At 45.5% G+C, this 14,497-nt stretch overlaps 1 protein-coding gene across 3 annotated transcripts in view; it reads right to left on the bottom strand.

The window, feature by feature from the left end:
- Positions 1-14,497, bottom strand: part of FRMD4A (FERM domain containing 4A) — a 692,562-nt gene that overhangs the window by 163,230 nt on the left and 514,835 nt on the right. For all 3 annotated transcript variants that reach the window (XM_032158219.2, XM_058431644.1, XM_058431642.1), the window contains one exon: positions 300-394. In XM_032158219.2, the coding sequence (XP_032014110.1) occupies positions 300-394 (95 nt within the window). The remainder of the gene's footprint in view (positions 1-299; positions 395-14,497) is intronic.

Here is a 14,497-nt window from a genome sequence, read left to right as displayed (position 1 = left end):
CAGAGATCCACTTAAAAAAAAATAAACATTTCAGTCTGAACACAAACCTGCTTGATTAGAAGAACTAGTTTACCTAATAATTTTATAATATTAGCATCACCCTAATTATATCCTTTGGCTGTACCAGGCATGACCAGAAGGCCTTTGAAATTCAGATGATGAACTCGGACTGACCCCAGACCTGCCACTGGGACCCAAGTGGTCTGCAGCTGATTTTGCTGCTGACAACTGGAGTGGAGCAGTTTCGGGTTCTGCACTGACTTCCCCTTCGGGCTGTGAGGGCTCAAGGCAGTACTTACGTTTCATCTGTGAATGCTATTCCAAAGTACTCCTTTTCCTTCAGATTGAAGTGAGAAGCCACAAGGTCAAGAAGCTCCTTGGCCAACAGCTTGGGCTGCAAGGAGAATACAATGGAAGAAGGGTAAGTGGTGAGAGACTGCTTTCTCTAAAATACGCAATCTCAAGTTTCCATAATTTTTTCAATGAAATGTCACAAAGCTCAAGTATTTTGAAGCAAATGATTTTTATAAACCCAAACAAATAGACAATGACACTGATGAGCACACAGCCAAGTCAAGGGTCATCAACAGATAGAGACCTTCTGTTTTGTTTCCTAGAAGGGTTTTTTTTTTTTTTTTTTTTTTAATTGAGATGGAGTCTCGCTCTGTCATCCAGGCTGGAGTGCAGTGGCATGATCTTCGCTCACTGCAACCTCTGCCTCCCGGGTTCAAGCGATTCTCATGCCTCAGCCTCTGGGATTATAGGCATATGCCACCACGCACGGCTAATTTTTTTTTGTATTTTTAGGAAAGATGGGGTTTCACCATGTTGGCCAGGCTAGTCTCTAACTCCTGGCTTCAGGTGATCCACCTGCCTCAGCCTCCCAAAGTGCTGTGATTACAGACATGTACCACCACACCTGGCTAATTTTTGTATTTTTAGTAAGCCCAGCTACTTGGGAGGCTGAGGAAGGAGAATCGCTTGAACCTGCGAGGCAGAGGTCGCAGTGAGCCAAGATCACGCCACTGCACTCCAGCCTGGGTGACAGAGTGACACTCTGCCTCAAAAAAAAAAAAAAAAAGAAAGATATTTGCCAGTCTAAAGAAGCACACCAGAGCGTTAGGCATAAAGTCATGGTAGATGTTTGTATTGTTAACATGTTATTCACCTTGGTCTGTTACTACTGAAATGACCACAGAACACCAGGCACTGAAGTGGGGGAGGGAGGGAAAGGCTGTCTGATGGGGATATGGGGCCAGAAGAGAAAAGTTATTTCTAAACTAGCTTCCAGGTCATGCATTTGAAAATACATTGCCTTTATGAAAATTACTCCATTCCAAGCACACTCACCAGATATTAGGAAAGTTATTTCATTATCTGTTGGTTTTTTTTTTTTTTTTTGAGATGGAGTCTCGCTCTGTTACCAGGCTGGAGTGCAGTAGCGCAATCTTGGCTCATTGTAACCTCTGCCTCCTGGGTTCAAGTGATTCTCTTGCCTCAGCCTCCCAAGTAGCTGGGACTACAGGAGCACGCCACCATGCCCAGCTAATTTTTGTATTTTTAGTAGACACAGGGTTTCACTGTGTTGGCCAGGATGGTCTCGATCTCTTGACCTCGTGATCTGCCTGCCTCGGCCTCCCAGTGTTGGGATTACAGGCGTGCGCCACTGCATCTGGCCAACAGTTGGTTTCTTATTTCACTTTTTGGGTACTGCTATGGACTGAATTATATCTCCCCAAAATGCGTGTGTTGAAGCGCTGACATCCAGTGGTATTTGGAAATGGGACCTTTGAGAGACAATTAGGTTTAAATGGGTTTATGAGGGTGGGGCCCCCAAGATGGGATTCGTGTCCTTATAAGAAGAGACACCAGAGAGCCTGCTTCCTCTCTCTGCCATGTGGGGCCAAAGTGAGAAGGTGGCCCTCACCAGGAGCTAACTATGCTGGCACCCTGATCTTGAAATGACTGTTTAATACAACAGACATTTATTTATTGAATGCCTACTATGTACAGGGCACTGCCCACATTCTGTAGGAGACAGAAAAATAAGCAAGGCACAGCACAGGCCCATAAGGACCTTAGACTTTTATCAGGGACACGGAGTAGGAGCTAGCACTAAGTTTAAAAAGCCAAAGAAGATGCTCCACCCTTTTCTGTCTCACTCCTAGGCTCCTGGGTAGCAGCCTCAGGGCCTAGATGACCATCAATTCACAATGAAAACCACTTAAACTGAAAGAGAGGGTTTGAAGCTTCCTCCCCAGCAGACAGGAATCGACAGGAGAATCCAACGTGATAAATCAATACCACCTCATAGTCTATACTTCCATTCATACCGAATTTTGAAAAAGCGAAAAAGCAATCTCTGTAACCAACAGGAAACTCAAGGTGATACGTCAGACCCTCCTTCACTCCTGGTAGAACGTCTACTCTGGGGAGAACGCAGTGGAGTAAACGTGGCACATCTCAGAACGTCGCTGATGAATTATGAAGTAGAATGCAAGATGGGCGCTCTTGAAGCTTCCGGTAAATGCTGTGTTTGCCATGGGCTGTGGCCAGCACTAGCTCCACCCCCAGGAAGTATTCGGCTGCCCAATAACAAAGGCTATGGTGGATCACTTGTGACTATGAGGTAGTGTGGCTGCTTTTAAAATTGCAATGTACTGGCCGGGCTCCGTGGCTCACGCCTGTAATCCCAGCACTTTGGGAGGCCGAGGTGGGCAGATTGCATGAGGTCAGGAGTTTGAGACCAGCCTGGCCAACATGGCAAAACCCTGTCTCTACTAAAAATAAAACAATTAGCCGGGCGTGGTGGCGTGTGCCTGTAATTCCAGCTACTTGGGAGGCTGAGGCAGGAGAACTCTTGAACCTGGGAGGCGGAGGTTGCAGTGAGTAGAGATCACGTCACTGCACTCCAGCCTTGGCAACAGAGCGAGACTGTCTCAAAATAAAAATAAATAAATAAATAAATAAGTAAATAAATTGCAATGTACAGATGCTCCTCAAATTATGATGGGGCTACATCGTGGTAAGCTCACTGGAAGTTGAAAATATTGTAAATCGAAAATACATTTAATACACTGTACCCACCAAACATCACAGCTTAGCCTAGCCTACCTTAAAGGTGCTCTAAACACTGCCACTGGCCTACAGTTGGGCAAAATCATCTAATGTCAAGCCTGTTTTATCATAGAGTGTTGAATGGCTCATGTACTTTATTGAATTCAGTACATTGTAGACTATCAGTTGTTTACTCTTGTGACTGTACGGCTGAGCAGCCCTGCCAGAGCGTGTTGTACCGCATACTGCTAGCCTGGGAAAAGATCAACATTCAAAACTGGAAGTACAGTTTCTACTAAAAGTGCATTGCTTTTGCACCAGTGTAAAGTAGAAAAATCATAAGTCAGACCATCATAGGTTAGGGACAGTCTGTGATATAATTTACCTGTCCAAATGTTTGCTACCCCTTTCAAAGTAGTCACCGTATTTCTCTGATGCTTGCCATTTCTTAAAACATTTTTGATAATCTTTTGGGTTTGCCCTTGAAGCTTGTGTCAGATTTGTCAACACATTTTCACTGGTGATAAATCTTCTTGTTCTCGAGGATGGATTTGATTTTTTTTTCAAATGCCAAAAGTCACTTAAAGTCAAGTCTAGTGAACAGAAATAGAGGAGGAGAAATGGGTGATTATGCCTGGTCAACCCAGTTTCATAAAATGAAGTGTGACTACCAAGTAATTATTGTGGGTTCTTAGGGATTATGGTGAGAGGTCTGGTCCAAACTTGAAAACAATAAAAATAAGATTTTGTTCTTTTTGAGATTTTAACTTTAAGGCTGGGCACAGTGGCTCTTGCCTATAATCCCAGCACTTTCAGAGGCTGAGGCAGGAGGATCCTTTAAGCCCAGAGGCAATATAGCAAGACCCCATCTCTACAAAAAAAATTTAAAAATTAGCCAGGCATGATGGCATGCACTTGGGACTAGTCCTAGCTATTCAGGAGGCTCAGACAGGAGGATTACTTGAGTCCAGGAAATTGAGGCTGCAGTGAGCTATGATCATGCCACTGCACTCCAGCCTAGGCGATAGAGTGAGACCCTGTTTCAAAAAAAAAAAAAAAAAGAAAGAAAGGGAAAGAGAGAGAGAGATAGAGGGAAAAAGAAAGAAAGAGAAAAACAGCAAGAGAAAGAAAGAAAGAGAGAAAGAGAGAAAGAGAAAAAAGAGAGCTAAACTTTAAAGACTACGTCTCAGCAGATTTGATCAGAGATACATAAGTTTGCCCAGAAAGAGAAAGAATGATTCCCAGTGCTGGCATAGTTTATCTAGAACATATATTAATCACTCAATAGAATGGTTGGGCCTGAATGGAAGGGGGTGAGTGGAGGCAGGGTGGGAGGGGCAGTTGGGGAAGGGAGATGAACCCAGGAAGCAAACATGATCTTCGCCAATAGGTGTTGAATATTTGGGTCCCTTACTGGGTGGTAAGGCCTTTTATGTGGCAGAAATGGAGGCCTGGGGTTACTTTAGCTGATCATATTACGTTGAACTCTCCTAATTCCATGCCTCCCAAGGAACAGCTACATCCTGGATATGTCCCTCATATACGATCTCATTATCATCCAGAATAGAGATTATTATTCTTTTGCCAAAGAAGATTCTGAAACTGAGAGATACCAGGCAGGTTGTCCTGGGTCTCACAGCCAAGCTGGGATTCAAAACAAGGTTCAGATACACAGCATGGAATATTATTTAGCCCTAAAAAGGAATGAAATTCTGATGTGGATAGAACCTGAAGACATTATGCTAAGTGAAAGAAGCCAGACACAGAAGGACACATATTGTATGATTGCACTTAGATGAGGTAATTAAACAGGCAAATTCATAGAGACAATAGAATAGAGGTTGTCACAGGCCGAGGTGGTGGCAGATGGGTGGTTACTGCTTAATGGTTACAGCATTTCTGTACTGGATGATGAAAAAGTTTTGGAAATATTAGTGATTGTTACATAACATTGTGTATGCATTTGATGCCACTGAATTGCACATACGAAAATGGTTAAAATGGTAAGTTTGATGTTACATATATTTTGACACAATTAAAAAAAGGAAAAAGGGGGAAAGGAGGTCTGATAGTTTCAAAGCCCACATGTGTAATCCCTCTGCCACCCTACCTCTGTTGACCCTGCTTCCAGGGTGAGAGCCTAAGGATCATGCCTCAAGGGCTCTGGCTGAGTGAGGGCTATATGACTCACTTGAAACCAGTGCACTGACATTATAGATTTATACATCAGTACTTTGAACTTGGTTAATGTGAGTCTTCCCCTGAGAATGAAAAATCAGGTTTCTGAGTCTGCAGAATAAAGAGATGGCTTAACACAGTGAAGAATTCACCAGAGTAATGGATATTACCATGGAAGCCTTGTGGAGACTGAGTTTTTGCCTTACCATGGTGATATGTCTCTCTGATTTAGCCTGTCACACTACAATAAGAAAACAACTTTTCTTGGTGACTCATAAACTGAAGTCAAGGAAAAGGCTCTGAGCAGTAGCTGCCTGGCTGGAACAAACTTCATCCTTTCAAATAAACTTTTTCAACAATTGTACCTATCTGGATGGGTATCTTTTGTTAAAAAATTTAAAAGGTCAGTCCCATTACTTTACACAACAGTTATTATAGACCATATGTATCAATTTCCAGGAAGAAAAGCCTACATTTATTACTTGCAATTTACAAATGGAGAAATAAAGGCTGTGAAGAGGGAGAAAATAGATCCCAGAAGATGTTGAGGTTACAACTCCTGACTCTTAGCTGCTTTTAAAGCCACATACATTTTTTCTGCTGTCATAGTGACTGGCAACAGCCCAGAAGGTGGCTGCTCTGTCAATGAGAGTGAGAGCTGATGGATGGGCATGTAGTGAGAGTGAGGAATACATGTCATTTGTTTCACTGTTTAAGTCACAGAGACTTTGGGGGTTGTTTGTCATTGCAGCATAACCTAGCCTGTCCTGACTGATTCAGGCACTGAGTCTTTTATTTTCTGTACAGTTGATTTAAAATAATTTGTGGCATCAGCCCGTTGATTTCCTGATCTTGCAAATGAAGACAATATCCCCACTGATGTGACAGTGATTAATGTACTACATTGTTCTGAAAGTTTCTTAAACTCCTTTAGAGAAAGTTGCTGGGCAAGCAGAAAGCAATCTGCTCTTATGTGCTTTGAAGGGATGTTTACAGAATCCCGCTGAGTATAATTTGCCAATTACTGGTGCTGTAAACATTTGTGGAGCTTTGCAGGGATCGGACTGGGAGCAAGGCCAGAAAGGCAGCTTGTAGCCCAATGACATTCTATTGGACAACCTGGGCAGGAGCCCAAAGGCCACGTGAGGAAGGCAGCCCTGTGCTCCCTGGGTTTGTCAGAATTAGCCTCTTGTGGGCCATCAGCCGTCCTGGCCCTGAGAGGTCATTACATCTAAGACTGACTTTCTCTTAGCCCATAATTAACTTTGCTCACTCAAATAGTTTCTCTCTTTTCTTTTTCTTTTTGTATCTCAAACTCTTTTTCCATTGTTCCTGTAAGCTTTTATTCTCCTGATACCTGACAAATAAAATCTCCTTGCAAACATCCCTCCTTAACATATACTTCTCAGTGGCACTGCTCACAGAGCTAATAGGACAGTCTTTCCAACACCAACTGGGCTTAGAAACCTGGGATTCAGCCATGTGCTTTAGCAAGGAAAGGAAAGCACTGGTTCTAAAGACTTAGGGAAGAAAGGAGAGGAGCTCTCAGTCAGTGCTTTGTGGCTCCAGCACCCAGATCTGAGTTCTTGAGAACACTGGATGATTCCAGTGGGAACTGTTCACATTCCCAGCATATTACAGGGTTCCAGATCAGGTCCTGACTACTTCCTGGCCTGCTTCTTCCAGGCGGGACACGACCAACTAGAATGATCAAAACAGCACTTAACGTGTTGCAGGGCTGTAAGGTGCTCTAGGCACACTGATATGGTTTGGCTGTGTCCCCACCCAAATCTCACCTTGAATTATAATAATCCCCAGGTGTCAAGGGTGAGGCCAGGTGGAGATAACTGAATCATGGGTGTGGTTCCCCCATCTGTTCTCATGGTAATGAATAAGTCTCACAAGATCTGATGGTTTTATAAACAGGAGTTCCCCTGCACAAGTTCTCTTGCCTGCTGCCATGTAAGATGTGCCTTTGCTTCTCCTTTGCCTTCCACCATGATTATGAGGCCATGTGGAACTGTGAGTTCACTAAACCTCTTTCCTGTATAAATTACCCAGTCTCAGGTATGTCTTTATAAGCAGCATGAGAACAGACTAATACACACACCCACATGACAACATCCTTTCAGGTGACTTCCACGAGCCCTTCAGGTAAATTCTGGGGAAAGGAATTCAAGGATGAGGCAGCACCCAGGCACCTCACCAATTCCTCACAGAGTACTATATTCCACAGTATACTCCATATAGTATCAAGCTCTAAACGCTGGCCTAGCATTTACCATCACTTATATATTATGCCACCAACTTAAACTTGACATGTGTATATCCAGATAGATGATCTTAGACAAAGTATGCAAGCTCTCTGGGCCTCAGTTTTCTCATCTGTACAATGATGAACTACCGTGGATAAAACAAGTTCCTATCCTAAGACATTATTTATGTTGTTATTATTATTATTTTTAGATACAGAGACTTACTCTGTTGCCCAGGCTGGAATGCAGTGGTGCCATCATATCTCACTGCAGCCTCTAACTCCTGGGCCTCAGTGATCCTCCAGATTCAGCCTCCTGAGTAGGCGGGGAATTATAGGCATGTACCACCATGCCTGGCTAATTAAAAAAAAATTTTTTTTGTAAAGATGGATTCTTGCTATGTTGCCCAGGCTGGTCTTGAACTCCTGGCCTCAAGTGACCCTTTTTCTTTGGCTTCCCAAAGTGCTGGGATGACAAGTGTGACCCAATGCACCCAGCTTTTGCTCTTTATGTTATTACTAAATTTAGCTTCTTCCTTTCCCAAGAGTGTTATTCACCCATTTGAAAAAACTTAAACACCATCTGCATCCTTCCTGATCTCTTGAATCTAGTCAGTTAATATTTCCTGTCTTTCTTATATAATTTCAGGTAAGTTACTAAACCTCTCTGTGCCTCAGTTTCCTCTCAGCTATAAAATGAGGATAATGACTATACCCAGGTCACAGGGCTGTTTGGAGAATTAAATAAATTAGTCTGATCTATATGAAGTACTTAGAATATGCCTGGCATGGAATGTTACATGTATTCATTATTTCAGATCCTAATCATAAATTATTTAAAACATTCAATGTATGGCCAGGTGCGGTGGCTCACACCTATAATCCCAGCACTTTGGGAGGCTGAGGCAGGCAGATCACCTGAGGCCGGGAGTTTGAGACTAGCCTGGCCAACATGGTGAAACCCTGTCTGTACTAAAAATGCAAAAAAATTAGCTGGGCGTGGTAGCACATGCCTGTAATCCCAGCTACTCGAGAGGCTGAGGCACGAGAATTGCTTGAACCTAGGAGATGGAGGTTGCAGTGAGCCGAGATCGCACCACTGCCCTCCAGCCTGGGTGACAGAGTGAGACTCTGTCTCAAACAAAACAAAACAAAATTCCCACTCCATATAGTATCAAGTTCTAAATGCTAGCCTGGTATTTAAGACCACCCTTTGAACCCAGCCCCAGTTTACCTATCCAACCTCACTTTTGCCCAGTTCCCTACAAAAATATCCATTTCTGTTCAATCTACTTGATTGAACTAAAGAAAACACCGATCTCATTTTTATTTCCAAATCTTTGTACATGCCATTCTCCCCCTCCCCCTTCCCATTTAAATTTTATCCTGCTCAAAGCCCACTCCTCCATGAAGCCCTCCCTGACCATCCTGCCTACAGATGCTCTCTCCCTCCTCTGGATTTCTACAGCCCTCAACACAGGCACCTTAGTCACACTTGGCACGTGTGCTCTTGTGTTGTGATGAACTTTGTGTGACATGATTGTTACACTCTATAGTGTGCTGAATGGTGGTCCCCAAAAACATATGTACCCATCCCAGTCCCCGGAACCTGTGAGTATTACCTTTCATCACAAAAGACGTGATTCTTGGGAGGAGGAAGTAATTCTGGTGGGCTTTAAGTGCCATTATGTTGTCTCCTTTTTTTTTTTTTTTCTGAGACGGGGTCTGGAGTGCAGGCTGGAGTACAGTGGCACGATCTCAGGCTGGAGTGCAGTGGCATGATCTCAGCTCACTGCAACCTCCACCTCTCAGATTCAAGTGATTCTCATGCCTCAGCCACCCAAGTAGCTGGGATTATAGGCATGTGCCACCACACCCAGCTAATTTTTTTGTGTTTTAGTAGAGATGACGTTTCAACATGTTGGCCAGGCTGGTCTCGAACTCCTGAGCTCAAGGGATCCACCTGCCTTGGCCTCCCAAAGTACTGGGATATATTGTCTCCTTATAAGAGAGATATAGAGGGTTTTTTTAAAACAGACATACAGGAGAGAAGACAGAGGCAGAGACCTGAGTGACGAGTGATGAAGATACAGGGAGGAACCCCAGTCACTAGAAGCTGGAAGAGGTGGGAAAGCGATTGTCCCCTCCAGCTGCTTCCAGAAATTTGGGAGAGTCAGTTTCTGTTATTTTCCAGCCATCAAGTTTGTGGTTATTTGTTACAGCAGACACAGGAAACTCATACGCCCTCAGATGGAAACCCTGAAGACCTCGTTTCCCTGTAATTGAAGGGAATTCAGCACTGGTTGGTTGTGACATGAGTGATCTCAGTGCGAAGCCTGCATTGACATTGGGGTTCTCTTTCCACTGTCCCTGTGTCACTCTGGGCAGGGAAGGCAGGCAGGCCTGGGTCTCAGCCCACCCTGGGTCACTCCATGGTGAAGCAGGCCCCTTAAGCTTCTTCTTGTTATCCTATTCCCTTGGGGCATCTCAGATTCTAAGTCAAAAGAGTTGCCACTTCTGAGTTAATTGTATCTCAAAAAAAAAAAAAAAAAAAATCAAACAGCAAACAAACAGTAACCATCAAGTGACTCCTATCTGTGCTTTGGGAGGAATCACAGTCTCCTCCGAAGAGCAACCCTCTCAGCTCCTGCTCTTCACCAAGGGTGTTTTTGACAATTCCTTTGTCACCGCAGAGCCCCCAGTGACCACTATGCTGCCAGGGTTTGGACACGCATGGCCGGATGGCACAGCCACAGCTGCCGCTCTGTGCCCAGCACTGCCTGCCCACCCACTCTGCCCGGGAGCCCTGGACCTGCTGGACGGGTGGCTGCCTGCCCTTTAGGAGTAGGTGCAGCTGTGGGATGGCAGACAGGGGCTGTCTGGGAGTGAGTATAAAACGTGGCGCATCTGCCCCCATCTCTCTGGACAGGAGGGGCTGGGGTTAGCTTTTCTGAAAACCCAGAGGGAAAGAGCGGGGAAAGGAGTGCAGCTTTGAATAAATGAGCCTGAGGAAGCTGCCGGGTCTGAAGCCTGGGCTGTCACTGTGTGTCCCTCTCCATCCCCATGGGGGCTCTGAGCCCAGCAAGGGCTCAGCGGCTGCTCATTATTCCCGGGGAAGGGAAGCCACTGCGGGGGGAGCATGAGGTGACTCTGTGTGCAGCTCTGTCCACTGTGTGGCCAGCAGGTCTGAGCGGCGACTCCTCTCCCTGTCGCCCTGCTGATTAGCTGGGAAGGCTGGTTTCCTTCCTGCCTCTTCAGCACAGCCCTGGCTTCTGTGGCAGGGGACACAGGGAGGCTACTTCCTGTAGGTAGACGGGTATGAAGAACAATGGAGTTGCACTGTCTTGGCTCTCAGGCACCCAGAACAGGTAGGGGAGGCCCCAAAGCCAAGATCAGAGACCCACCTGCCAGAGGGGGCATCTCTCTACCCAGAGGTCCTTGCCCAGCCTGAACCGGGACCCATTCGTGCACATGAGACAAATCCTTTACCTCTCGTCTAGGAGTGACAGTGGCATCACATCGCTACAGCAGAACAGCAAAGCTGCCAACAACAGTGCCCACCTGTCCCCGCCTGCAGCTGCTACTTCACATGACTTCATGCAGCCAGCCCTAGAAACCAGAAACATCTGAAGTAGACACCAGGATTGCCCCCATGTGATAGAGGGAACTGAGAGACAGCCAGAGAAGCAACTTGCCAAATTCACACAGCAAATCAGTGGGAGAACTGAACCGCGGCACACAGGTGGGTGTGGGTCACCCAGGATTATAGGAAGAGCCAGAGAGACTACCAGCCCAGCCCACTTCGTTACACCAGCAGAAAGGAAAGCCTAGAGGAGGCCAGAAACCCGCTCAGGATGAGGGTGGGCACCTTGGTTACCAGCATAGGTGAGGTGGCCCCGAAGTGCCCGCCACACCTCCGTCCTTTGCCCCTGCTAATGTTACACTTAGGGGACAGAGCAGATCTCGAAGCTCCGAAGCAGGAAGGAAAGAAACAAAAGTACATTAAGGAAAGGGGTAAAAGTGGTCACTGACAGAAATGGAAACGGTGCCTGGGTCTAGACTTGCAGGGGCCCCTCTCCCAGCACCAGCATCTTCTGCACAGTGCCTGCACTATAAGCTTTGCGTACATCATCTCATTCAATCTTCAAAGCAACCCTGCAATGGTCTGCAGATGGGACACTGAGGTTCTGAAATGTTACGTGGTATGTCCGAGATTCCAAGACACAATGGGTGTGGGGCCTGCGAGGGCTTCAGTTCAGGGCTGACTCCAAAGCCTTGCCTTTTATTCAACTAAATTAAATCCATTCATCAATTTATTTTTATTCTTAAATTTTTAAAAAATTGACACAAGAAATATATTTCTTGTGCTGATTTTAAATATATAAGTATCTGGCTGCGCACGGTGGCTCACGCCTGTAATCCCAGCACTTTGGGAGGCCGAGGCGGGTGGATCACCTGAGGTCAGAAGTTTGAGACAGCCTTGCCAACATGATGAAACCCAAAGAAATTGGCCAGGTATGGTGGTATGCACCTGTAGTCCCAGCTACCCGGAAGACTGAGGCAAGAGAATCGCTTGAACCTGGGAGGCAGAGGTTGCAGTGAGCTGAGATTGCACCACTGCACTCCAGCCTGAGTGATAGAGCAAGACTCTATCTCAAAAAAAAAAAAAAAAGATACACACACACACACACACACACACACACACACATACATACACACACATAGATACATATGTATGTATCTATTTGTGATGTATAACGTGATGTTTTCATGTATATGCACATGTGGGCTGACCCATCAAGCTAATAAACATATCCATCACCTATCATACTTATGATTTTTGTAGTGAGAACATTTCAAAACTACTCTCTTAGCAATTGTCAAGCATTTAAGACATTGTTATTAGCTACAATAAGCACAATGTACAATAGATCTCCTAAACAAAGCTTTGCTTGCTTTTAAATGCTGGGGTTCAGATCTAGCAAGTAACAGCCTCTCCTGAAGTCAAAAGCTAAGCCACCTTTTCTAAATGCAATCGAATTTTGCCAGACAGTAAGTTCCTGGAAGGGAGGGATCACATTTGATTGACATTTGTGGACTTACACCCCAATACAGTCCCTGACACACAGTAGGTGCCTAATGAAAGTCTCCTATTGGTAGAATGGGATAGAATAAAGGGTGGCATATGCAGTTTTTCTACCACGAGACAGGATGGAACCTGGACACCCTCTTGAGCTGGTCTGAAGGAGAGATCTGCTAGGCAGAGACTGCTGTGCTGCACAGAGCCAGATGGGACCAGGTGTCGCATGCTCACTGATGCCAGAGAGCCACTGGGTTTCAATCAGATCACACACCTCCAGGCAGCCATGAAGGGGCCTGTGACAGATACTTGTGTCCCCAGGAAAGGATATGTCATGTCCCTATTCCCAAACCCTGTTTCTGTACCCTCTTCTTCCTCACCCAACTCCTCCTCAAACCAACGAAGTCACAGCTCCCTTTAAGAGCTCCTTCTCTCTCCCCTCCTTCTGTCTCTCCCTCCAAGTGACTCTGCCATTTAAGCCAGGGGTGAGGTCTCCCTGGGAGCAATACTTTTAGTCTCTCCATTTGTCCCTCTCCTTCCGCTTTATGCTTTTATTCCCTGGGTGTCGTCTTCTTATTTCCACATAGTTTCTTCCATATTTTCCTGAGATGCAGTCTGGTCCCTGTGTTCTCTGAAAAGCTGGGACTGCTACCCGTGTGGGAGGGAGGTTTTCTCATCCATGCATTTGAATGATGCCCAATGGGAAGGCTTTGACAGGCGTACATAATGATTGCTCCTCTAGAAATGCAAAGTGCTCGCAAGCCAGCCAGCCGGCTGGGGAGCCTGCTCTATTCACGATCCCCGGGGGCCTCTGGGAGGCGGGCAGGTGTTCATTAGGGAGGCCTCCTGATGAATAGAGCAACCCCCAGACTCCAGCCTGCTCAGGGCAATGTCACCAGGACTGTGAGGCCAGCGTGGCTCCCCTTGGCAAGCCTCTCTGCATTAATGAAATGATAACTGTTTCGGTGAGGAGAAAACACAAAAAGACAGGCAGTGCTCAACTTGCCTCTGCCAGATAGGACTGCTAAGTCTGCAGCCCAAATTCTGAGATATTTATAGCAAATATGGGGATGATAAACGAAGCAACATCTTGGGATTCCAAGCTCCAACTTCCACGGCCATCTGGTCTGCCACTTCCATTTTGTTGTTGTTGTTGTTGTTAAAAGAAAGCCTGCCCTGCAGACTCTGTGATGACCCCATCTTGCCTGCAGTGAGTAATAAATTACTATTTCAGAAAAAAGCCGCCCGTGCACTCACTGGAAGGTGAGGTATGTTCTATAAGATCAAATGACACATTGGCAGATTGGTACCTTTCCATGGGGCCAAATGACACCAGGACCAACTCAAACTGGATATCTTCATGACACTGCACACTGAATTATTCCATTTGCTCGATGCTCAAGAAAGAGCAGAGTGTCTGTCAACCAAGAACACAGGGACCAGCCACTTGCTACTTTTCCAGTGTAATGGATGGAAGGTGTGGCTCGTATGACATCTGCTATCCTCGGCTGTGGCTGGCATTCAAAGACTGTGTCTCTATTGCCATCAGACTGGAAAGGAAAAGCTTGCCTTTTAGCAGGATGGTGGTGAGAGCCAAGTTCAGAGGGGATTAAAAAATAATAATATATCACTTCCAAGATTAAGTTACAGAAAAAATAATAGTATAGTCAAGCCTTCGTACCCACAGGTTCTGCACCTGTAGATTCAACCAACCATGGATCAAAAACACTTAAAAACAAAAAAACCAGGCCAGGTGCAGTGGCTCCCGCCTGTAATCCCAGCACTAAGGGAGACCAAGGCGGGTGAATCATGAGGTCAGGGGTTCAAGACCAGCCTGACCAACATGGTGAAACCCGATCTGTACTAAAAATACCAAAAAAAAAAAAAAAAAAAATTAGCTGAGCATGGGGGCACGCGCCCATAATCCC

Source organism: Hylobates moloch, unplaced genomic scaffold (assembly GCF_009828535.3).
Source record: "Hylobates moloch isolate HMO894 unplaced genomic scaffold, HMol_V3 SCAFFOLD_2, whole genome shotgun sequence".
NCBI classification, from domain to species: Eukaryota; Metazoa; Chordata; class Mammalia; order Primates; family Hylobatidae; genus Hylobates; species Hylobates moloch.
This window is presented reverse-complemented; position numbering and strand designations above follow the sequence as displayed.